The 25,318-nt window shown below is 61.1% G+C and overlaps 1 protein-coding gene across 1 annotated transcript in view; it reads right to left on the minus strand.

Moving 5' to 3' along the window:
* NHERF2 (NHERF family PDZ scaffold protein 2) overlaps positions 1-22,021 on the minus strand; it is a 39,650-nt gene extending 17,629 nt beyond the window's left edge. The window contains exons 1-2 of the mRNA XM_059826225.1: positions 21,812-22,021; positions 17,141-17,398 (exon numbers count right to left, since the gene is read on the minus strand). Coding sequence (XP_059682208.1) covers positions 17,141-17,398; positions 21,812-22,021 — 468 coding nt within the window. The remainder of the gene's footprint in view (positions 1-17,140; positions 17,399-21,811) is intronic.
* Positions 22,022-25,318: the final 3,297 nt, after the last annotated feature.

A 25,318-nucleotide genomic window follows, 5' to 3' on the forward strand; every position in this document is an offset into this window, starting at 1 on the left:
AGCAGAGCAGCCCCCCGTGCTCCGCCATCCAAGCAAAACTCACCTGCCCCTAGCAAAGCCCCTCCCTGGCGCCAGCGCCCGCACGCCAGCCCCAGCCCAACGCCGCGAGGCCACCGGTGTCAGGGACCCGCTCGCCACCGCCGCTGACCCGGCCCCAAGCTCCGGCTCTGGGACGGGGCTGCCCCCATGCTCCCCCCGGCCCCTGCCCACCGCCTAATCCGTGCCTTCAAACCATCACCTGCAGCCTGACTTTGAGCAGGGCTGGGGATGAAAGGGGCTCTGCAAAGACCTCCATCACACGGGCATTAGCACGCGCTTTTGAGCACGACGCAAGCTCTCGCCCAGCCCTGGACAACCCAGCCGGAACAGCCGGGGGTCTCTCCCTGCCCGGGATGCTGACAGCCGGCGGTGGCCAAGTGCAGCCGTATCGGGTCCCAGGACCATCTCCAGCCCCACCGTCCTGCAGCTCCCCACGCTGCACAGGCAAAAGCGTGCCCTGCAACGGGCTAAAACGCCTTGAAAAGTCATGCTTTAGGGTAAACCCCTATTCCAGGAATAAAACATCAGTGCCAGCACGGACACCCGCTTCTCCCACGTCTTCCAGGAGAGGAGGAGGAGGAGGGCTGAGCACACACACGCACAGACACAGAGCTAGTCTAGTGGCCAAGGCCAGATCGGTACCATCTGCTGCGGGAGCCCGGTGGGTCCCGGCACACCGCGGGGCAGAGCAGCTCCTGCAGACCAGCGCGCCGAAGCCACGGTGCTGCTGTGCACCTCAGCAAGGGGGTTCACCCCCTGAACCTCCTCCAAGGCTGAAGGGATGCTCTCGGCACAGCCGGGAAGCTCGCAGCGTCCCACGGCAGCACTGTGAGGGGAGCTGGAGCTCCGGCCCCACTCATCCCCCCGGAACGGGGATTTGATCAAACTGAGCTGAGCTCATCTGCCGCGGGCGTGACGGCCACCTTGGCTCCGTCACAGCGTGTAATCACCAGAGATCAGGGCTCACCACCTAATCGGCTCAATCCTGCCTGGGACCACCTCACCCGCAGCACCCCGCGCCCACCGGCGCTCTTGGGGCGGCTCCCGGCACCAGCCCCATCCCTCCATGGCCCAGCCCGGTGGGCTTTGCCATTTCCTGGGGGCAGCCAAATAGGCTTTAATCGCCGCTGTTAGGAATTGCACCGCTGTTAGGAATTGCACCGCCTGGGTGCACTCCAGGCTCCGGATCACCCGGCAACATGTCAAGTCTTTCCGCCTCTGCTGGAGAAAACACAGGCAGGAGCATTCCTGCCTAATTTACATTGTTAACATATTTTCTTTTAAGCCAGCTCCCGTGGCGTTTCCTCTCCTTTCGCATGTGGTTTCGGTCAGAAAATGGTTCCTTTGCTCGCCTGCTCCCTGCAAAGAAAACCTCACTGTCCTGCTCCATGGCCACCTCGGGACACCGAGATGTCCTGGGGATGCTGCTCAGGGGCTCAGTGTCCATCCCTGCTGTCTCACCTCCAGCCGGGACCTCTCCGTCCCTGCACTTTGGCTTGTCCGCTGCAGGCAGCGAGCACCAAGGGACGCAGGAGGGATGCACGGCCGCCTTTGGGGGCTGCAGAGGAGAAGGGCAGCTCCAGCAGCGCGGGATCCCGACCAAACCCCAAACGCCGGCAGGCAGAGCAGCGAGGGGCGATGCTGGGAGCCGGGAAGGAGCCGGGGGGGGGAGAAACCCACACAGGAGGGGGGCCCGGGGCCGCAGCACGGCCAGAACAAGGGGCCCATTTACACCCGCCCTGAAACGGGCACCCTCCCTTGGCAGTAATGGTTATACTGGGAGCTGAGCTGAGCCGCGGGCAAGCTTTAATTGCTGCTATTATTACTATAATTTTGTTGGAAGCTCAAAGGCTGCTGCCTTCACTCAGATTTAGGGATGCACTTAACTTTAAGCAGATGTTTATCGCCCTGATCTGGGAAGGCGAAGGGTGTCCTCACGTCCCCACCATGAAAACCCGCTACCTTTCATGCTACAAAGACGAGGAAAGCCGGGAGAAGGGGGAGGCTTCGCCACGGCTGCCGGCAGCGCCCGCAGCCCTGCTCGCCATGAGAACCGGGGAGGCTTTGGGCTCGTGCCACGGCCAGGAGCGGGATTACTGCCTCCATTCACTGCCGTGCCAGGAATCCGCCGCCTGCTACAGCGGGGCTGGTTTTCATTCCCCTTCCCCCAGGAATGACTCAAATTTTCCCATTAAAGCAGCACCAGAAAGGGGGCTATTGTAGCCCTGCATCCCCCCGGGGCCAGGGGGACCTCGGTGACAGTTTGGGCAGGGCGCAGGGCTGACTGCTGATGGCAAATGTCAAAGGAGCCTCAAAACCCAGCCAGAAAGGGGGACCACGGGCCGGCAGTGCTGCGAGACGGGAGGCAGAGAACCCCCAGGTCTGCGCCGCGGTGCAAGGACACGGCAGCTCTCCCACCATCGCTGGGAAAAGCAGAGTGAGGATGCTCCTGGGGCTTCCCAATGCCCCGATGGTCCTCAGCTCCACGCTGGGATGCTGCGGCCCCCCGCACACTGCTGGGAAGGGCTCGGGGGCTCCCTCCCTCCCCGGCCGCACACGTTTCACCCAGCTCCGTCCCCCGGCTCGGAGTCAGCCAGCGCCGAATCAGCTCAAACTCCAGATGTTGGTGAAACGCTATAAATAAAGAAGGGGGAAGGGGAGAGGCGGCTGGTGGGACGCCAAGCCCACCGAAACACAAGCAGATGTTCCCCTTCCCCGCAGGGCCGGGCTGCGCCCGTTCACAGCTGGGGTTGGGGAGAAAGGTGGTGGTTCCAGCACCCAGAGGTGCCCCGGCTGGCGAGACGCCCCCCTCCCCAGCACCGGCAGAAGGGGAGTAATTCGGAGGTTTTTCCACCAGCCAGGCCAGGAATAAATCCTCAGGCAGGACCAGCTCAGTAAACAACCTGCTTCCATTTTTATACAACCACAACTCTAATTACCGTCCGCCCCGTTAGCCGAGGAGGTGTTTCGGCTCAGACACCAGCCATCAAAAGAGAAAAACCTCGCTTCCTTCTTCCAATACAGACCCGACAGCCTGACTGCCACTCGCTCTTAAAGCTCATTGCTTCACAGCATCTCCCGGGCAGCGGCTGCCCCCGCATCGCAACAGCCGGGAGAAAGTTTCGGGTGCTCCCCGGGGACGAGCAGGGACTGCGGCAGCGCCCACAGCAGTCCCTGCCCTGAGAGGAAAGGAGGGGCTCAAACACAGCTGAGCTGCCACAAAATGCCTTTTAGCAGGGCCTGCGATCACCCCGAAACAAGCAAAGTTATCTTAAATATCACCGGGAGGAGAGGAGGGGTGCTGTGGGTTCCCGACGGCACCGGCACAAACCCTGCCACGGTGCCACCGTCCCTCGCCTCGGTGGCAAAGCTTCGTGTCACCACCAACCCAAACTGCCAAGCACTGCCCGCCTCTCATAGCTTATTTAAATTGCTTCCATTATTCAAATTGCTCCAATTATTTAAATCACTCCAGCCAGATTTGAGTGATAGAAGGTGATAGAAGCATCCAAAAAAAAATTATTTATTTTTAAAGGGCAAAAAGACATTGCGATTTGTGCTGTTTGCCCCAACAGCTGCAGCAGTGCTGCCCCAGCGTCCTGACGCCAGCCCGGGGGGCTCAGCCAGGCCCCGCGTCTCTGCCCAGGGGCTGTACCGGCACGGAGGGTTGGACGCGTCCCGCCGCTTTCTCTGCCAACACGCAGCACAAAGGGAGCGAGCAAGGATGGCAGGCAAGCCGGGAGACAGCCAAGCAATCCCAATTAGCAGTGGAAAGCGTCCAGACGCGGGTACTCAGCAGGACCCGCGGCCAAGCCGCAGCTGATACGGTCATTTGGATATTTTCAGTGGGTGAGTCTCCGGCCCCTGCCAGGTCTGCTGCAGCAGATGGGAGCACCGGGTCGGGGTTGGCTGTGCTGACCGGGGTGATGCCAGGTCCCTGCTCTGCCCTCGGCCGCAGCCTGACGGCAGCCCCTGCGAGGAGGAGGATTAGCCGTACAATGGAAACCCCGCGCCCACAGAACGGCTCCTTCCAGCGCCGGAGGGGAAGGATAACGCCCGCAGACAGCACAGCGGGTACCGAGCCTTGGCAGGAACCCGCTGCCCTCAGGGATGCTCCCCCTGAGCCCTGCAGCTGTTTCTGACACAGCGGAGGGGACCGCGTGGCTTCTCGCTGGTGACCCTCAGCCGCCCCTTCCAGGGCGATGCAAAAGCAATCAGAAAAAATTAATGAGGTTATTCACTGTCCCCTGGCACTGCGGGAACGGCATGAAGAGGTACCCACCCTCCCCGAGCCGTGCTCCAAAGAATCCACATCTCCCCCAAGCCCAGGCACCCCAACCCGGTCCCTTTCCGGGTGCTATGAGATGCAAACCCCCGGGAGAGCGGGGCGGCCGTGCCAGCACCCTGCCGCAGAGCCAGACTTCGGCCACAGCCCCAGCCATGACAAAAGGTTATTATCCCGAGAAACTGCCGGGCAGGAGAAAACAAGAGCAGGAAGGATGTGAAGGGTGGGGAGGACGCCTGATCTCCAGCCCGCGGTGACAGTGCCTGCCAGGCTGGGCTGCCCCACGGGACGGCGGAGCTCCCGCCCCCCCGGGCACCCCGCACCGGAGCAGGGTGATGGCCTCCCACCAGTGTTTCACCTTTAAGCAATTTGCTGCCAAAGAAATAAGAGTTCGACCCTAGCTGCCGATGCCCTAAGGCAAGGGGGTAAGCCTGGATTTGCCCCTCTCCAAAATCCCCGGCACTGTGCCGCAGCTCCGGCCGCGGCATTACAGAAATCCCTGAGCACAAAGGGGCCTCTCAGGAGAGGGACTGCGGCTGAGGCCATGTCCTGGTGAGGACCACGCGTCCCTGGTGGGGACAACCCCGGGCAAGGGTCCCCGACAGGCACATCCCCCAGCGAGGGCAGCTGGCTGGTGCAGGGACGCCAGCCCGGTCCAGCTCCGTGGGGTCCGTCGGATCCCCCCAGCAGCGACGCCTCCGGCCGAGCTGTTCCTGCCATTCCTCAGCAATCCCACAGCTGGGGAATTTCTCAGCCACAAGCCGCGAGAAGCAGCTTTTTTCCCCCCCTCATTTGCTGGCGTTTGAGCAGACTCGGAGAGCGAAGGCACTCACGCTCTCCCCCGCGCAGGGCCGGAGCCAGGAACAGCAGCACAGGCTTGGCTGGGAGCGGGGAGCAGCTGGCCCAGCCCAGGGAGAGACGGGGAGGGAGGGAGGATGGAGGAGACCGAAACCGCCACGTGCATGTGTTTGCTTTAAGAGAGACAACTTTTCCAGCAGGATCTGCCAAGGGAACACGCAGCCAGGATACCGGTGAGCTCCCCTGCTCCAGAGGGATCGGCTCCGGGACAAGGCAAAGCAACAGCATGGGTTCTGGCAGGCTGGAATCTGTCCAAGAGGAGAAATGTGGGATCTCCGTTCTGGATGCAAAGGGATCTCATCAGATCTAGAGGGATCTGTTTTCCAGTGGGTAGGAGGGAAAGGAGGCAAGGAGCATCGGTCGCTCTGTGCAGGGTTTGAACCACAGCTTGAGCCACTGGAACAGGGGGAAAAGTCCTTCCCACGCTCGCCATGAACCCCCTGGGGCAAGGGGAGGGATTGCTACAGCCGATGGGAAGGCAGTGGGAGATGCCGGGAATGAGCTTCCCAGATCGCACAGCGCGCAGGGGCTGTGCCGCAGCCGAGAGCTCGTGGCCCCTTGGGCAGAGACGTGCCCCGCTCCGCAGCACCCCAAATCGAAGGCACAACTGCCACCCACAGCAGCACATTTCAACATCCTCAACACCACTCCAAGGACAGGCGATGGATCCCAAACGGAGCCTCCTGCCCAGGGCAGGACCCAAAGCACACCCCGCACGCGAGCTTGCGCTCGCTTGCAGCCGGAGGCTCTGGCCAGAGCCGCACACCATAAAACTGCTGACCGTGCCGTATCAGCCTGCCCTTTGGACTCTTCAGCTTCTCGCTGAGGCCAAGCCTTGAGCAATCACCAAATCGTTCATTAATGCTGGCCCCATTCATTGCCTTTAATAACCCCGGGTCATGAGTAGGAATCCAGTCATACCAGCTTTGCGCTCCCACTGCGGCTAGCTTGGCACCACCGATGCCGAGGGAAATCCCCCCTCGCAATGGTGGGGGCTCTTGTGCGACGTGCCAGGGAGCAGCAGGACCTCGTGCGATGCACCGGGCACTGCGGGGAGCTCCGCTCCCTCCCCAGAGAACACCATACACCCCGTTACAGATGGGGCTCTCCCAGCCGCACACCCAGGGAAGGAAGGATATTTTCTCAAGGGTCGAGGTTGCTCAGGCTCATAACTCCTGGCTTTCACCCCACGGGCTGCACGGCCACACTGCAGCACCCGTGCCAGGGCTGTGCGGGACCCGGGGGACATCGTCACAGGACCAAGTACCAAACCCCATGTCCTACAGCTGCTTCCTGCCGGCTGCGTCCACAGCCCATGTGGCCAGCACCAACCTGAGAGCTGCCCCAAAAGCCTGATTTTTGGGGATGGGGTGCAGTCCCCAGCAGGTCAATAAATAACCTGCAGCCCTGCAGAAAGCTGGCCGCTAGCTGAGGTGTCTAACACAGGACGGGGAAGCCTGTCTTCTGCACCACGGGCCAGCGAGGCACGGCTCCTGGTCCTCCCTCCGAGCCCCCACAGCCTCCCCCAGCCCCGGAGGAAGAGGTCACGGGTGCTATATTTAGACTTGCAGAGCCCAATAAAGCACACGCAGGGTGAGAGAGACCACACAAGCCATCGTACTGGCCCTTCAGGGCTGATCTTCTCCCTCCTCTCCACCACCAAGCTCACCCCACGCCCAGGTTGGGGCGGTGGATGGGATGGATGCAGGGCAGGATGAGCTGGGTGCAGCCCCGCAGATGCTTCAGCTCCGCGGAGAGTGCTGCGCGCTCACCGCATGCCTTCCAGCACCCACTGCCGCACAGCAGCGTTTCACTGCCCCGGCTGTCCCCAGCACAGGGACACATCTGTGTCTCCCCAGCCCGGCCCCTGCCCGGGGAAGGGGGGAGAACAGGCGCTGCTCTGTGAGCGCCGGGGAGCATGGGGACCAGGGAAGTTCAATAGTTTACTACCAATATTTGTCTTGGCCGGGCGGCACGGCTTGCTGGAGGAAACGGGGCAGGGGGAGGGCTCCAAACATCCTCTGCATTCCTTATAATGAAAGTAAAGCCAGCGCTGTGGCACCCGTGCTTGGGGTTAACCAAATGTAAGGCCTTTTGTATTTAAAAATCCTGCAATAAAATATCCAAGGGTGCCATTTTCCAAAAAGCAGAAGGAGCAAGGGGCCTCGCTCCCGGCCCTCGGCTTGACACACGAGCTACCCCCTCCTCCCAAAAACCCGCAACTCGAAGCTTTTGCACAAAATCTGCCCACGGAGCTGATCCGGATACAGCACCCAAAGTCCATGGCTCTGCCTGGGGCTCTCAACCTCCTCCACACAACTCAACCCTCCTTTCTCAGCGACCACGGCAAAATGCTGGTGCCAGCTCCATCCCACAACACTGCTGGAAAACACGGGATCAAACTGAGACCTGATGCAATTGGGGAACATCAGGGTTCGCTCACTCAGCCCGTACCACTGCGAAGCTCAGCTCAAAAATGACGTTTTAAACCAAGCTCCTTAAAAATGAGAAGACCGCAGAAGATGCCCCTTGCTTGCCAAAGGCTGCAGAGAGCCGAGCACCCTCCCGGCCGCTGCTCCTCGGGCGAGGGGCTGGTGTTTATCTCCAGCCAGGGCAGCCGAACAGCACCGCCGTGCTGGGGCAGATAAGGAGGTTTGGAGGCGGCTCTGCCAAAGCCCTGCGCAGCAGCGGGTGGTCCCGGACAAAGTGCATTTCCCACGCAGCGTGGGAGGACGTCCCGCGATAAACCCCGGAGCCAGCGCCAGGCTCCGGCTGCTCCTGCTGATAAACCCCGGGTGACAGCGGGTGCGCGGTGTTGGGCACACCATGGTGCCGGCTGCGGGGCTCTGAGCACGCCGAGGCCGTTGTCTCTGCTGCGATCCGTGCCCATGGGAAGGGCTGAAGAGGACCAAAAAGCCGCAGGGGAAGCGGCTGCCCCAGGAACAGCCCCGGCACAGCGATGGCAAAACCAAGAGATAGATCTGGGTACCCGACAAAATCCAGCAGCCGCTTCAAGGAGCTGCACAGGGCAATTTTTATCCCGTGTTCAGGCTGCCCTGAGCACCTCTCCAGCACGACATGGGGTCTCCCATGTACCCCCATCCCCAGGACAGACTCAGCCCCGCGATGCCAGTGGGAGCCCTGCGCTCATTAACAGCTGCCAGACAGGAGCAGGGAACTCTTCCAGGCAAAGCAGACTATTCACCCTGCTTAGAACTAATTAGGGCTTGTCTTAATTAAATCCTGCTAACCATGAACAACCCCAGGGCCAGAATTAACTGATTTACCTGGGATGGCCTTTGGCCGCTCACAAGGGACTGCCAGCCCGGTGCGAGCGAGCCAGCCCAGCGGAGGGGGAGCACTGGCTGTGCTGGCCACGGTGGCTATGGATGCGGTAAGGAAGGAGCTGTTGGGGCTTGGGAAGAGCCACTGGAGACCTGCAGCCCGGTGGCACGGCCCCGTCCCCGAGGGCTGCGGGAAGAGCTGCCGCAGCACACCCCAGGGTGGGAGCTCAGCCCGCCAAGGCAGGAGCAGAGCGATTAGCCCTCCCGCCGTTTCTTTAACGGGATTAGTCCCTGTAAGTCCGTAAGAGGATTTAATCACATAACGCCACGGGGCGAGCGGCAGGGCACCGGGTCCGTGCAGGCGAGCCTCACTTAGCCGGGTTTACAGCAGACAGGGATGGAGGGGCCCAGGGCTGCACCCGGACACCAACCCACCGCTGCTCCCCGCGCCGCTCCTTTCTCAAGCGTCCCTGGCCACGGGGCAGCGCATGGGACAGCTCAGCGCCAGGGCTGGAGACCTCACCAAGGGAAAGACCCGCTGCCCATCGCTGGCCAGGCAGTTGGAGCCCGAGACACCCACAAAGCACCCCTGTGCACTACTGCAGCACCGGTACCTATGGGGAATCATCTTCCTTAGCTTCCCCTTGCTCCTAAAACTACTTTTCAATTTGCCTTTCCCAGACTCACCGCTAGCATACGCCTACCACCAGCTTATTTTACCTGGTAACAAACTCTTGCGAGGCTTTAGTGGGAAAAGAGAGACATTTAGCCAACAAAACGCAGCTCCAAGTCTGGTTACGGTTTAAACGTACGCAGCATTGGAACCAAAACACTCAGGAGTCCAGGCAAAAGCTGTAATGAAATCAAATTACAATATAGATCTTGCCAGAAATAATTACGTCAACAACTTGGGTTTTAATTCCTTACAAATAAGTGACCTGTGGATCTGGAGAAACCCTTTACTGATTACAAGTTTAATTTTCTCTCTCTCTCATATCCCAACCTGGAGTCTCCCGAGATCATTGCCTGTAAGATCTCCGTACCTGGAGCTAAAGCCAAGGACTGGAGCCAAAATAGCCTTGATTCAGACCTTAATTTATACACCGAGTTCTTCTATAGTGCTGGGTAAATCACTCAACCTCGCAGCCTCCGTCTCCCCGACCAAAGGGCAGGGACAAGGCGCACAGAGGCGACGCCATGGCCACCGCATCGCACTTGCACACTGTTAGGGCTGCAAGCAGCGAAGGGATGTTTCCTTATGGATTAAAAGGAGCTCTTTAAAACCTCACTTGGAAGTCGGGTGTGCCCGGCCGGCAGCTGGAAGCCCTGGCCCTCTCCAGCCCGGGAACGCAGGCTGTAAGTCAGCATACGCACCGCACCTTTGCTCCATGTGTTTCCACTCCCCACGAGCAATGCCGTAATGCCGGCACCTTCTCCCCCGGGTGGGAGCAGCCCCATGCCCGGGGCGGCTGGGCAGGAGGAGGTGGGATTCACCCAGACCTACGGCATCGTCCGGTCCAGGGTGGAACACCCGGAGGTATTTTATCCAGCCACGCTGCACGGTGGCACCAGGGATGGTCCTGGATAAAAAGAGCTGGAAACATGCGGCGTGCCTCCTCCTCCACAACTAATTTGGCTCTTGGGAATAAACAGAGAATTAAAAAAAGAAGCCAATACTGTTTTAAGGTTTCCTCCACCACCACAGGACCACAAGCCCAACCAGTCCAAGGAAACTCCGAGGGATGGAGCAGTCACGGCTGAGGCTCTGGGCAGCTGCCAGGGCACATGTAGAAGGCCCTGATGCTGCCAGAAGATTTTTAATTTATTTGAAACCATTTAATATTTTTACTATTGAACAGAACCATTAAACAGCTGGCAAGGAGCCCACTTGTAAGTGGGGCTGTTATTAAAGCAAGCTGCTTGAGCGCATCCCCGCGAGCAGACTGGGCCGGGACCGGCTGCGCCAGCGCAAGCTGCATTTTGAACGGCTCCCATTTAGTATCAGTCTCCAAATCATTTTGAGGGAAAGCTTTTGATTACTCGAGGATGCAGAAGGGAACATCACCGGCTGGACCACACGCAGCATCTCTCGGCATCAGCAGCATCACCGCTCTGCAGCCAGGCAATGGGCCGGGATGCAAACACCCCCACTGCACTCCTGCCCCCCTCCCAGGGGGGTGGCAGGTCCCAGGGGTGACCCCACTGTCCCCTCGCAGGACCAGGCATCCCTTGGGAGCGCATGGCCCCGGGAACAAAGGCTCTTGGCAGGGCGCAGCTCCTCCCGATGCTAATCTGCCTCCCGCTCCCTTCCACTCGCTTTGTGTTTCACTAAAAATATCGTAGCGGAGGAAGTTTCTGCCGCGGGGTGGATGCTCTCCTCCCCGGGAGGGGCTTCCTGCACGGCCCCGGCACAAAAATAACCCCCCAGCCCAGCTCCTGCACGGGACCCGCTGCCCTCACCGAGGCCGGGGGACACCCGCTCAGCCCCCTCCCTGCAGCTGCCCCGCAGCCCACCCGCAGCTCTGTGCAATTTGGGTGATGGGATGCAGCCACAGGCCACAGGAAAGGAAGCGTTTTGTATCCAAACCCCCTTCCCGCAGCACTGGGAGGATGCGAGTGTGCAGAACCCGGGCGGTGGGGAGCCAGGGCTGACCTTGCCAAGCTCCAGCACAGCGAGCACCACGCTGTTTTCTTCACCTTACAGCACCGTGGGTAAGCGTCCCATCTCGTATCTGGATTGCATCCAGCAGGACGAGGCTCAGATCCCTCCCGGCACCTCCTCCGGGTGCCGCAGCAATACCCAGCGCACGCCGCTCCCCCGCGGGCTCATCACAGCCTGAGCCGAGGCTCCAGCAAAGCCCGCTGCAGACGGCGGCACTGCGATGCCAGCCCCAAACCGATACCAAAAACCAACAAACAGAAGTCAGAAGTTAACAGATTGCTGATGCGCAAGAGGCGAGCAGATGGGGCTGCGTGGGGAACGAGGCTGAGGTTGCCCCGGTCCCAGCATGGGGACCTGCGACGCTACGGGACGCAGAGCCCCCCAGCCTGCGGCCCCTCGAGCGGCGCAGACCCCGCTGCTCCCAGCCGCCTGCACGCCATGGGGTCAGAACCGCGACCAGCTCCCGAAACACCCCAACGCTCACGCAAAGGGGGCTCTGCAAAAACAGGTCTCATCCTGCTCCTTCTGTCGCTGGGCTGTCAGAGGGACCAACAGTCTGAAAAGTCAGGGGGGTTTATGCATTTATGCTATCGCTGCCTGTACGGGAAAGGGCAGGCTCCCAGGATAGCAAAACACTCCAGGGTCCTCGGAGCAAAGCTCGTGGTGCAGCACAGCCTCCCGTGGCCTGGATTGGCATGGGCCACCACCCCACCAGGCTATCGGAAAGCATCCTGCTGCCGTCCCCGGAGAGGGCACCTCCAGCTGCCATGTGCCCTCATCTCCGTCCCCCAGATGCTGCGAGCTGGAGCTGCTCCAGGACCCACCCGCACCGCCTGCAGCCCCGGCACCGACTCTGCCCGGCCCCATGACACACGATGCCGGTGAGCCCGGCGCTATCAATAATGCAGCAGGGTCAGCGCCGGCACGGGGCCGCCGGCTTCCCCGCAGCTCCGCCGCACGCCAGCTCAACTCACGCCTCTGGGATGGGATTGAAGTGCTAATCCCAAAAGCAAGCTCGGCTTTGCTGCCGCTCCTGGGTTGAGCTCCTGCAGTAACCAGACCCCTGGCCATCCCCGCATAGGCCAGCGCCCACTGCAATGCTGCAGGGAGGCAGGGGGTCTCTGACCCCACAGTCCTGCTTCCCAGCTCCCTACAGACATCTTCCCTGCCCCAGCAGGGATGTGGGAAGCTGCGTTCCCATCCCATGCCCTCACCCAGGGCACAGCAGAGCAGCAACACGAGCTCCTGGCAGCCCTGGTGCAGCTCCACGTCGCGAGTGCAGAAATGGCTTTGCAAAGTGTTTTTTAAGCAGAGAAACGCAGAGCGCACACGGCGATGCCCCGACGGGGCATGCACACAGCTGCCTTTCGGCTTTGCCCTTTCAGACCCGCAGTGAGCGCCGCCGGGCTGGCAGCATCCACAAAAATAGCTGCTGTGGGAAGGGCAGGGAACGCTGCAGAACATGGCCACAGCTCCTCGGGCTCCGTGCTGGAGGGTTTCCCCAAGGCTCTGCCTGCACGGCAGGAACCTCACCCAGGTTGTACCAGGGATGAGCTTTGCTGTCCTCCCCGATCACCCTCTCCCCACGGGTCTGAGCCTGCCACTGGGGCCCGAGGAGCGCAGGATGCTGCAGGGAAGTGCTTTAATTTAAACCATGCACTTATTTTAGCATTGGGGTTTTTTTTAATCGCATAATTACTGCAGACATTTCTGCTCATGTTAGGTTTTATTACATCTTTGTGGTTATTCTACAAGCCCTAAATTTTGGGCCTCAACTGAGTTGGCAAAGTTCTCCAAAAACATCTGTCCTGAGTTACTCCCCTTCCAGCACTCCGGCAGAAAGCTGGCGGCTGAAGATGTTGCAACGCAGAGTTTTATTTGCAACAGAAAAAGTTCTTATTCCTGACCCAAACAGAAGTGTAAATATTTACTGCCTCGATGTCAGTGCTGGCCCCACACCTGCGGGTCCCGACAGGCACCCAGGCGCTCATCCATCCTCCTCCGGAAAACGGTATGTCTGTCCCCAGGCACACCGCTCCTCTCGAGCGCGGGCCGGTGGCACGCAGGAGGCTCAACGCCTGCTCGCTGTCGCAGCAAAGACTCAGCCAAAATCCCTCGTGTCAGCGGAGGGACACCCATTCTCCTGCTGTTTGCAGTTCTTGCCAGCAGCGACACTAAGGCGACGCCGTCCCTCCCCAGGCAGAGGCCAATTAACAACCGGCCACTAATTCCCCTACATTAGAATTCCCAGACCCAATAGGCTGCTTGAATCCAGCAGCTACAAGACAGGGGTTTGTTTTCCAAAAGATAAATGCCTTAGTGCAACCCAAGAAGTGATGGAGGGGAATTGCATTACCCCAAATGCGCCTCGGTGACTTTACTGTTGTTCTTGTTTCTCCTACAAACACACCTGGAGAAAGCAGTGAGGCAGCAAGTCCCAAGGACACGGCTAATGTCGCTCATGAAGCCTGCATGCCCGTAACAGGGGTCCCAGTAACAGCACATCCCTCCCACCACGCAGCAGGAGCAGGGGCAGCTGAGCTGCAGCCGCTGCACGCAAAGGCGACACCAGCCCCGCGCCCCACCAATGCCTGCGGGACAGCCGGCAGCATCCACGCAAGCGCCGGCAGCACCGCTCAGCCCCGCAGCACGCCTGCCTTTTACACGCCGTTAGCCCAGGCATTTAATTAACAGCCACCACCGGCTCACACAGCTGTCCCAATGGCACCTTTGCAATAAAAACAGCTCACCACCAGGCACCCAGCACCCAACGCACCCAGAGCATTGCTGAGACACACACCCCCCCCCCCCCAAACCCCTGGGGACTCGATGCTGGGTGCCAGGCAAGGGAGAGCCAGAGCCCTGGAGAACAGCAGAAAACAGCCCGGCGGCCACAACAGCGTGTTTGGGACAGGGGAGCGCGTGGCACGGGGGCACGGGTCCTGCTGCGTCCCCTCCCAGAGGACGCAGTGTGGGGCAGGCAGCGAGCGGGCAAACCCCTCCAGCACAGGCAGGCAGGGACCTGGGTGCAGCGCTGCGGGACGGGGCAAGGCAGACCCTGCTCCCCATGCCACGAGTCCCCAGGGTGCCGGGGACGGGAGTGCTGTGACGGGTGCAGGTGCTGGCAGCCAGCCCTGCCGACCTGCTCTCGGGCAGGGAGCCTGATTTTAAATACGTGCTGAATTATTCATGGCATTACCGTGGTTCCTGGAGCACAAGGTCCTGGACGCCAAGTCTCTGCTGGGGGTGCATATGGGCCTCCCCACCCATAGCAGCTCACGGGGCGGGGGGGTGTCACTCCTCTTGCAAAATAAGACTGGGGGGGCTGGCAGGGCCATGCCCACCCTGCCTGCTGCATTGCCCCCCCCGCTGCCCACTGCGACAGCCACCCCGGGTGCGAGATTTCCCTCCTCTTTGTTTCAGTTGCTCGTTGCTTCGGGCTCCACTGAACAACCCTGCTTCAAATCAAGGAAAACTGCAGCCTCTGCATAAACAAATGCCACTCAAAAAACTGCTGCTCCCTGGGAGCAGCCCGGAGCATCGGCCCCAGTTCCCAGAGGGGCAGCTTAGGGCCAGGGGTCTGCAGGGGGAAGGGAGCTGCCTTTTCTCCTCCTTCACTAAACGCCTCAGGGAAGCTACACAAAAAACCCAAGCGCTGCCAGCCCAAGCCCAGCTTCTCCCAGTGCCGCCCAGCTCAGAGCCTGGTCCCCTCCAAACCTAGCTGAGGGTGAGTCTCTAACTGGACCCCGGCTGCCATCGCCCCGCTGCAGGGACAGAAATTTATCCCAAAGAGCCCTCGCACTCGGGAGCTGCGCAGCCCACGTGGGCCCAGCGCCGGTGATCTGCAGGATTAGGGGCAGGCTAGAGCTGCCCCACGCAGGGACACGGTGCTGGAGGGCTGAGCACTGCAGGAACCGGGGTGCACCCTCGCACCCCGGGCCTCCAGCCATTTTGGGACCTAGGAGGAGAGACACACCACCCAGACCAAGAGCCTGGAGGAGGTATTACCGCCTTGAAGCCAGCAGGACTACAAGGCACAGGAGCAGGATGCAAGTCCCGCTGCTCTGGCCAGCCCTGACCTCGTACCAGGGTCACTCACAGCCCCGGCGCAGAGGAATGACCTTGGCCAGGAAAGCCTGCAGCGCCCAGCTCTTCAAAGAGCTGCTGCCCGCAGAGGTGGGAGCAAAGCACCCGCTGACCTGAGCCTCTGCAAGCACCCGCCATGCTCAGCACTGCCTGCTCCGCAGCCCCTGTCCCCAGCGCCACACGGGGGGGGCATTGCCCCCAGAGTCAGTTCCCTTCGTCCAGCTCAGGCTCCGCCAAACGCCAGCCCCAGCTCCGGCACAGCGAGCACCGAACGTCCCAGCCGTGCTGCCCCAGGCGAAGCCCCAGCCCCTCCAAAGGGAAACGCGGGCGCTTCTCCCCCCTCGCACCCCAGCCCAGCCCGGCTCTCCCCGTCCCACCCTCTCCTTGGAGGAGCCGAAACCCAAAGGCCGGAAAGGACCGTCCTGTTCCCCTGGCCTGACTTCCCGTCAGCACATGCTGTTGGATTGCAACCAGCAAACGAAATGGAGACAGGATAGGAAATCCCCAGCTTGGAAAGCCGCCCCCAGCCATGCCCAGCCACCCGCCCTGGGAACGGCTCCGCTCCCACCAGCGGCCCCAGGGCTGACCGGTCCCCCACTGCACTGACCCCCCAGGGGAAGCGCACCCATCATCATCACACAGACCTTCAAACAGCTTCGAATCATGCAACAAGTAAAAAAATATACTGCCTCCAACCCTGCCCCTGCCAGCCCCAGGGAAGGGGGGTTCCTCCTCTGCAAGATGCCAAACAGCTCTGCAGGGGAGGACCGGAGGCGAGACCCCCTCCTTATCGCTGGAGATGCACGTGCCTCCTGCCTCATACCAGCGCAGCCTCTTATCTGCGCGGGGGAATTTCTTCAGGTGTTACTCCGTGGGGGCTCCTGAGGACATGAAGCCTTCCTGACTTTCCCACCTACATCCTCCCGGCAGCCCCACGGCCACTTGTGGGCCAGCATCCAGCCACCACCCCACCGCCGAGGGGGCAGAGGCCGACCAGGCACTGCAGCCCCTGCAAGCTCCCCGGGGAGGAGGAGGAGCGCACCCATGGCCGCTCCGCGCTGGAGGAGGCGGTTGAGCACCAGCGCTCCCTGCCCAGCAGCGCAGACCCACAAGCACAGGGGGGCTGCAGGGTGGGGACATGGAAGGGAAGGGGACAGACGGCTGCAGAGATGTGACAGACACCAGCTCAGCCACGCGACACCCGCACCGCTCCTGCCACGTTCACACCCCGACCAAGGGCAGCGCCGGGACCGAGCCCTGCTATCTGCCGAGCGCAAGGCTGCGCCGTCTCCGCCAGCCCAGCCCCAGCAGCAAGGCAGCCATGGAAATTGGACGTTTTCCACCCCAAATTCTTTCCTTTTTGGAAAGGAGTTTACCAATAAAAGGCACTTACTGCAGAATCACAGTCCAGACCCAGGCCACTTGAAAAAGAGCTAATTTCCTTCCTATTTAAGCAAAAAGCTGAGAACACATTCGCCCCAGATGTTCCCCCCCTCCTGCAAATAATGGAGGAGAGAGAAGCTCATTCATGAGCTCCAGCTTCGCCGCATCCCTGGTCCATGCAGCCTGTCCCCATAGGGGAGCGAGACCCAGGCTGGGTCACCCGTCCCCAGGACTGATGGGCCCCCCACCAGCCCCCTCTGCCCCAGCCCCCCAGCAGCTCCTGGGGCTCAGGAGACCCTCGAGGGGCACAGGAGGGGAGGGAGAAGCGCAGCCCCCAGCAGCTGATGCTGCTTTGAGCAAGAGCTAATGAGGCCAAGGAGCAGCTCACCCACTGCTTCGGGACACAGCAGGGCCCCCAAAGCCAACAGCCGCGTACAGAAGGTTTTTCTCCGATGGGAAGCAAGCCGTGCTTGCAGAGGAAGGTTGCACCCGCTCCCCGGCTCTGTGCCCTGCAGCCCCGCGCACCCCCGGCTCTGCCCTCACCTTCCTGCTGCCGTGCGAGGAGAAGCTGTGCGAGTGCCGCTGGAGGCTGCTCCCGCTCAGATCCAGCTGCGGCTTCCAAACCTCCCCATTGTCGCTGCCCACCGACTTAGTAGGTGAGATGCTGGAGTTCAGCAGGATCCCGCTGTGCACCATCTCCTCCGTGCACGTCAGGCGCAGGCTGCACAAGTACTCGTCCGTCTCCTTGTCCACCACGAGCAAGCGGGTCTCCGTCTCCACGGCTTTGATGCGCTGCACAACCTGGAAAGGAGAAGAACAAGTGAGCAGAAACCCAGGGACCTCTCAGGGGCAGCAGGAGCTCGACCCAAGGACTGACATCTCCCCCACGGTCTCCTGCAGGTTTGCTGTCACTTCCAGCCATTGGTGATAGGGCAGAAGGGCACAGTGCGGCTTTGGGGGACCCCCAGGATGGAATGCCCACTGCCGGCAGCCCCAGGTGATGATGGTGATGGCTCTTTCCACCCCATGCCCTGCAACCCGTGTGACAGCTCTGCCCAGACCACCCGGGATCACCCGCTCTGCTCAGACAGGAGCTCTCACAGAGGCTGCTTCACTGCCCCCCGGAGCATCAGAAACCCTGCTGCCTGGTTTTGTCCCTTAGAGGAACAACACAGCCTGTCCCACCAAGCACACCCTCATTTCCCTGATCTGGGGTGTCTTTCTTCCCCTGTACCCGGGGCAGGGTGGAGAGCCAGGGTGCACAGGGAGGCACCAAGCACCCATGCATGCATTCGGCGGCTGGGCTGCCTTTGCTGGCTGCTCCCCACTGCACCAGCGTACCGGCTACCCCCCGGCCCAGGCGCATCTATGAAAGCAACAACCCGACCCACGCATTCATCCCCGGTCTGTGCTAGGGGCCAGCAGAGATAAGGGACCCCAGTGCTGGGAGCGGGAGATGGGCCTGTCCCTGCTGGGATCCAGCTCCAGGCAGCGCTGAATGGGGACCATTGTCCTGCCGCTGCCCGGCTCCTTCGCGGGGATCGGTGACTGGCAGCGGCTCTGAAAGGAGCTCGCGGTGTCGGCGCAGCGGGGAGAGCCAGGAGGAGCCGATCCCGGCCGCGGCTGGGCAGGGGGGTAAATCACACCAGGGTGGGCTGTGACGGAATCGGGGCAGATCCAGGACATGCACAGGAGCCCGGCAAAGGGAAACCGCCTCCAGACTCCCTGCCAGCAGCTGCAGAGGGCTGGCTCTGCTCGGCCACCTCCTCCCTGCACAGGCCTTCATCCCGAGGAGGAGGAGGGGTGGTATTGCTGGCGATGCTGCTCAACAGCCATCCCCAGCCATGGGGTGGCCCTGAAGACCACAGATCCCTGACACACACACACACCCCCCCCCGGCGTGCCAGGAAACCCCTGAAGCAGCTCTGGGCTTTCTTACAGGGCTCCTGCTCCGATCTAGGTCACACCGGCCAGACACACTGCAACCGCCAAGGTTATAAGCAACAAACGAGCCTAATGCGCAATTAGCTAGCATTTATTTACTCCCCTGCAAGCTCCATTCAAGGTCAACAGAGCCAGTATCTGCAAATGAAAAAAAAAAAACAACCAACAAGAAATTTATAGACTGCAGACAAGGCTGCTTGTCCTGAACCAACTAATCTGCTGCAGGCTGCAGCCTTGTCTCCACGCACCGCGTCGGGCGGCAGCATGCCCAGGGCTCCCATCCGTAACCGGCCTGAAGGGTGCTATTCCATCAAGCCACAGAAAATCCATCTGCTCCCTTTCAGATCTATTTACATGCGACATCAGACGGTGCTGCCGATACCGGCAAGGCAGTGCCTGTGCAATGCCACTTCTCCCAGAGAGGACCTGGGAGCAGGCAGCCGACACGCGGTGGCAGGAGATGCAGATGGGCAGGAGAAGCATGTTGGGTCCCACACAGCGACATGCCCCAGACCCCGCAGGTCGGGTGCTCCAGGCATTAGGGCAGCATGGTTAATCGCTGGCAGAGACCAGGGTCCCACAGAGTGCAATGAAAAGCAGAGGGACCGCAGAAGCACCTTGACCTGCCGTGGTGCTGCACGGCGCTGGCAGAGCGGGACGGGTGAGCTGTCCCCCCGGCCGGTGGGGAATGGTGATGGGGTTCAGCCCGCTGCCGAGCTCCTCAACAGCCATGGCAAGAGCAGCAATGGAGCAAGCGTCCCCCCAGCCCCACGAGTGCCAGGGGCTGAGCCAGGCACGGATGGAGAGCAGGCACGGAGCAGCCCCTCGCCCTCTGCCCGTTAGCAGGGCCGAGCAGAAGGGGCTCTGGGGACAGAGCAGCAAGGTGGAAGGCAAAGCAGCAGCCGGGCACACAGCGAGGTCCTGCCCGATGCAGGCAGAGGTGGGCACCCTACCCGTTTCCGAGCCATGGTCACAGCCTCGAGCCTGCAGCTTTTCTGAAGACGACACAGCCTCCCCTGCGCATCCGGCGCCTCGGGACCTGCTCAGCACCGGTCCCAGCTGCATGATTTCCGCAGCTCCACCCAAACAGATTTTCACCCCTGGCTACACTAGCCCAGCGGAGGCAGCCCAGGCTCTTCCACCCTTGCCAAACACCAGCTGCCCAGGAAGGAGACTCATGGTGCCACCGGGAACAGCTCAGTTCATCCCTCCCGCTCCGAAAGAGATGCCCATGCACCACACTGCCAGCCTCAGCAAGGACCCGGAGGCTTTCCTCACTTGGGGCACAGCGGGAGGGCAGGAGCCCACAGCTCTGCCCTGCACACCCACCGCCCACCCGGGCGAGGAACCGAGGAGCCAGGATGCAATTTTGCATCCAAGACGTGAAACGCCCTGGGAACACGTTCTGCCTTCACTCCTTGGGTAAGGCCAGGAAAAAACAGAGAACAAAGACACAGATGCCACCAGCTTCAGCTCGAAACACAGTTACACCCAAACAGCAAGGCCTTGTTTGCTGCGGGCACCGTCCCACTGCAGCCTCAGATCCGCACGGAGAAGCGTTACTTATTCAAGGCCGGGGACCTCAGCAGCACAAGGAGAGGCTACGGAGAACCGGCTGCTCTAACCCATCAGCAGGAGCCAGCGTCTGACCCGCCACGGCATCGCCCTTCCCACAGTCCATCAGCGCTGGGTATTTTTCGGGGAGAAGCGGTTCTTGCTGTTTTGAGGCAGGAGGAAGGGCGATCCCAGAGCGTGTCCTGGGGCAGGGCTGCTCCTGCTCACACCACTCACATGCTCACACACACTAATGCCACCACAATGGGAATGCAGCGTGGCGGTGAGCTCCTCGACACCCCGGATGGGACACGCGGTCCCGTTCACTGCTCTGCAGCAGGGAGCGAGTGCCAGGGCGTCATGCTGCCTCCGCCAGCAGAAAATGGAAGCCAGGAAAATTTCTCCCATTTCACTTGACCTACTGGAAACCCCCCGCACCTTTCAAAGACACGGCCGGCTGCCTCAGCTCCGCTATCGCCCATCCCCAGCATCCCAGTTTCAGCAGGGAGTTCTGATGGCTTCCAACACGAGGGGGTTCCTTACGGGAATGCAGCCCTCCTTCCTGCCCAGCCAGATCAAAGATGTGGATCTTCCTTCAAGGGTTTTGAAATCACATTCAAGACAAACATTAACTTTTTCGCAGCTGGCTCGGATCATCAAAACAGGCTCAGTTAGCCCAAAAAACCCACCAAGCCCATGGAGAAGGGTCCATGAGGCTTCATTGAAGCCACCTGGAATGCTCTGCCTCACCTTGAGCTCAGCAACATCCACGCCTGTGGGTGAAGCCCAGGAACCCACACACCCCCAAAACGCTGCCGGGTCTGCAAGCGACACGAGGCACGTCCCTGCTCTGCCCCGATAAAGCGCTGGCAGCGGGGGCCGGCCATATGTTTTAAGTTACTACAGCACCAAACCCTGCCAGCAAACGGGCACCTTCGGCGCTGTGCCCCTGCCAGGCTCCGTGTCTCCCCAGGAGCAGCTGGAATCTCATTGCTTGTTTTTTTGGACTAAACTGTTTAACAAACACAAGTTTCAGTTTTATAAGCAGAAAATGACACGGCCTGAAGCGTGCAGCTTCTGTTACAGAGCTGAGAAAGGGCTCGCTTGGACCCCCCCCAGTCACAGCCGGGGTCTAGTAACGGGGCTTGTAGGGAAGTAACGGCTATCACACTTGCGCCAGCCAAACCGCTGAACGGCTGCAGAGCTTTATCAGTAGATTTTAAGGCATCCTCATACACTCTGGGCTGCATAAGCAGGAGCAGCTCGCCCAAAGTGGCCAAGAAAACCCGCAGCAGAGCCGGAAATAAAGGCCGGGTCTCCCCATTCCTTTCCACCACCGATTGCATAACGCGGCGGTGCCCTGCCCATGCCGAAACACCTTCGGCTCTCCCACCTTCCCAATTACAACAGCCTTTCCCCAGCAGCGAGACAGACCGCACCACGCAACCGTTCTCCTGGGAACTCGGTGTCCCGGGCACACAAACCCCCACACACACACACAGAGCCCAGGCCTAAGGTTTTGGGGGGCACCCACCCCCCCTGCCCACCCTGCGACCAGCAGCACCGGCCAGGCCGAGGATGCTCCGGCAGGGATGGTCCGGGAGGACCCCGCCCCAGGGAGGCCGGAGCCGGGCAGAGCCAAGCCGGCGGGGAGGCTCGGAGCCGGGGCGCTCGGCCCGGGGGTGCCGCGGTCAGCTGCCCGCGCCCCGCCCGCACCTGGTGGTGCGTCTCCTGCTCCACGTTGAGCCCGTTCACCTCGACGACGCGGTCCCCGGCGCGCAGCCCCGCCGCCTCGGCCGGCGAGCCGGGCTCCACTTTGCGGATGAACTGCCCGCTCTTGCCCTTCTCGCCGTGCAGGTGGAAGCCGTAGCCGCTCTCCCCCTTCAGCATGCGGCACAGCCGCGGCTTCAGCTGGTCCTTGGCCATGGCCGGGGCGCCCGGCGGGCGGCGGCGCGGAGCGGCGGGCGGGCGGGGGCGGGCGGCCGCGGGGCCCCTTTTATGCGCGGCCCGGGGCGGGCGCGGAGCGGCGGGGCGCGGAGGGGCGGGCCGGGGCCGCGGCCGGGGCCGGCGCTGGGGCTGGGGCTGGGGCCGGGGCGCTGCGCAGCGCGGCCATGCTGCGCGCTGCCCCGCGGCGCCGGGAGCGCGGCGGGCGGGGCCGGGGCGGAGCCGCAGCTCGGGGCGGGGACGGCCGCGGGACGGGGCGGGCGGAGCCGGGGCCGGGACCGACACCGGCGGCGGGCGGGCGGAGCCGGGGGGCCCCGGCGCCGGTGGAGCGGGGATGAGCGGGGCTGATCGCGGCCTCCCGGGTCGGAGCCACCCGGGGCTCTGCGGGCTCGGCTCCGCCTGCCGCGGCCCCCCCCGCTGCAGCACAGAGCCCCCGGGGCTGGCGGCAGCCCCGGAGCCCCCCGGGCCGGGGCAGCGGGCAGCCCCGCAGGCAGCTGGCCGGAGCCCACCGCCGCCCGGGGCAGCCTGGGGACCGCTGCCGCCAGAAAGCCGCTGGGCTGGGTCCCCCCTGCACGGGCGGGCCCGGCCCCCCATCCCCGCTGCCCTCCGGGAAGGGGTTCCCGGGCCCAGGCTCGCCCACGGGGCAGCGCAGCTCGCCCGGACACGGGCAAGGGCCCCCCCGTGCCGGGGGGGGCGATGGGGAGCCGGGCCTGGAGCAGAGGCCACTCATCCAGAGGGACTTCATCCTGCACTGATGGGACGTGCTGGACCCCCTGGTCCGGAGAGGGGAGGACGCAGCCCAGCAGCTGGGCAGGGTCCATGGGCCGAGGCCAATTGTGTGAGGTTCAACAAGGCCAAGTGCCGGGTCCTGCACTTGGGTCACAACAACCCCGTGCAATGCTACAGCCTTGGGGACGAGTGGCTGGAAAGCTGCCCGTGGGAAAAGGTCCTGGTGGTGCTGATCGACAGCCGGTTGAATATGAGCCAGCAGTGTGCCCAGGTGGCCAAGAAGGCCAACGCCATCCTGGCCTGTATCAGAAATGGTGTGGCAGCAGGAGCAGGGAGGTGATCGTGCCCCTGTACTCGGCCCTGGTGAGGCCGCACCTCGAATCCTGTGTTCAGTGTTGGGCCCCTCACTACAAGAAGGACATTGAGGTGCTGGAGTGTGTCCAGAGAAGGGCGACGGAGCTGGTGAGGGGTCTGGAGCACAAGTCTGATGAGGAGCGGCTGAGGGAGCTGGGGTTGTTCAGTCTGGAGAAGAGGGGGCTGAGGGGAGACCTCATCGCTCTCTACAACTGCCTGAAAGGGGGTTGTGGGGAGGTGGGTGTTGGTCTCTTCTCCCAAGTGACGAGTGACAGGACAAGAGGAAATGGCCTCAAGTTGTGCCAGGGGAGGTTTAGGCTGGATATTAGGAAAAATTTATTTGCAGGGAGAGTGGTGAAGCACTGGCAGAGGCTGCCCAGGGAGGTGGTGGAGTCACCATCCCTGGAGGTGTTCAAGGAACGTGTGGACGTGGTACTGTGGGACATGGTTTAGTGGGCATGGGGGGGTTGGGTTGGTGGTTGGGCTTGATCATCTTACAGGTCTTTTCCAACCTTAGCGATTCTGAGATTCTGAGATTCTGAGCTCCTCTGCCCACCCAGCCCCAGCCCATGACCGTGGGGAAATGCAGAGCTCTTTGCAGGGTGTCTCTGCCGAACAAGCCAGCCTGGCACACAGGGAGCTCATGGGCTGACGCGCTTCATGTGAAAGAGCTCAGAAATGCTTTGTGTCCCCCTGAATGCCAGGCAGGGGATGGGGTTCATTAGCCAGCAGCTCGGCCGCTTCAGTCCCAGCCGTTCCTGGTGGGGAAAGGCTCCCGCTCCATCCTGGGTGCCCCTGCGGACAGGTCGGCCAGGTTTCACCTGGAATGAACTTGTTTTGATGAACACGGAGATCCCCATCTTCAGCCTTTTGCATTCCTGGTCTTCATTTCCTTGAAATCTCTTACAAGGAGGAAACGAGCCAGATTAGCTGCCACAGCATTGGTGCTGCCTGTCGCGTTGCTCTGTCACCCGTTTTCTAGCTCTCCTCTGGGGCACTTCTCCTTCCTCAACTGCTTTCCTACCAGATTTTCATCTGGTGAAAAAATACAGCATTTCTCTTTGAACCGTGGCCGTGCCAAAGCATGCGCTGAGCTCTGCGTCCCAGGTCAGGCAGGACATCCCAGACGCGTGCGCCATCCGGGCTCCGAGGCACAACCACAGCACGGCTCCGTCACCGCAAATGCAGCAGGAAGCTCGAGGCGGTAGAATAGACTCCAGAAATTAATATCGATTTGCTTTTAATTTGCAGTCTGCTTTAAAAAAGAGACTTCCACTGCAGTTATTCATAAAGTCACTCTTCAAAGGAAAGATGCTTGAACCAAAAGACACTTGGTGACGTGTCTTAGAGGAGAGTCGCTATCCTGGAAAAAAAGGGCATTATTTATCTCCGGCAATTCTTCCCATAGGTAATGTGGCTATGGGCTATGTCCCATCTTTCCTATAGGTAATGTGGCTGTTTGGGCGTCGCATACAAGGAGAGAGGGCAGCGTGGCTGGGTGGTGGGCACCGACCCCCGTGAGCGCTTGGTGCTCTCCCTCCAGGTGCCCATCACCCTCAGCCGGGAGCGGGCTCAGCCCCGGCTCAGCCCCGGCCACGGTTTGCAGCCGGCAAGGTCCCTCCAGGGAGAATGCCGGCTGCCTTCACTCCAAGGCTCCTCTGCTCTCTGCGGCGCTGCAGAAATGCCGATCTCGGCACAAAATCTTGGGTGACACGAGAGGAGGCCAGCGAGCTGGGAAATTCGGAGACTGTTTTATTTGCTGTACGAGGCAAGCACTCCCTTGAGCCTCTTTGTGGAGTCCTGAAGCTTTTTATCGGGCTAGAGGAGTGCGAATAATTGATTTTTCCACTCACTGGCCAAACCAAAAAACTGGAGGGGGGGGGGGGGAGGAGAAGGAGTTGTTTCAAGTTTATTTGAACAAAAAAGTTCTTCTTTTTATTCAGTACAATAAAAACACGAGGGAGAAAATCTTTTGGGTGGTCAGACAGAATATTTTAACCCTTTTGAACATCTTTTTAGAAGTGCTGGTAGTTTGCAAAAGAAAAAGGGGGGGAATATTTCAAAAAGGTGAAAATGGGATGTTTGGGTTTTTCAAAAATGCTTAGTTTTTTTTGAGCACAAGCATTTTCTCAAGTGTGACCTGGATTTGTTGATTTTTTTCAACCTCAGTGTCCCCAAAAGGCATTTTTTCCCAAA

Source organism: Gavia stellata, chromosome 18, assembly GCF_030936135.1.
Source record: "Gavia stellata isolate bGavSte3 chromosome 18, bGavSte3.hap2, whole genome shotgun sequence".
In the NCBI taxonomy this organism is placed as follows: domain Eukaryota; kingdom Metazoa; phylum Chordata; class Aves; order Gaviiformes; family Gaviidae; genus Gavia; species Gavia stellata.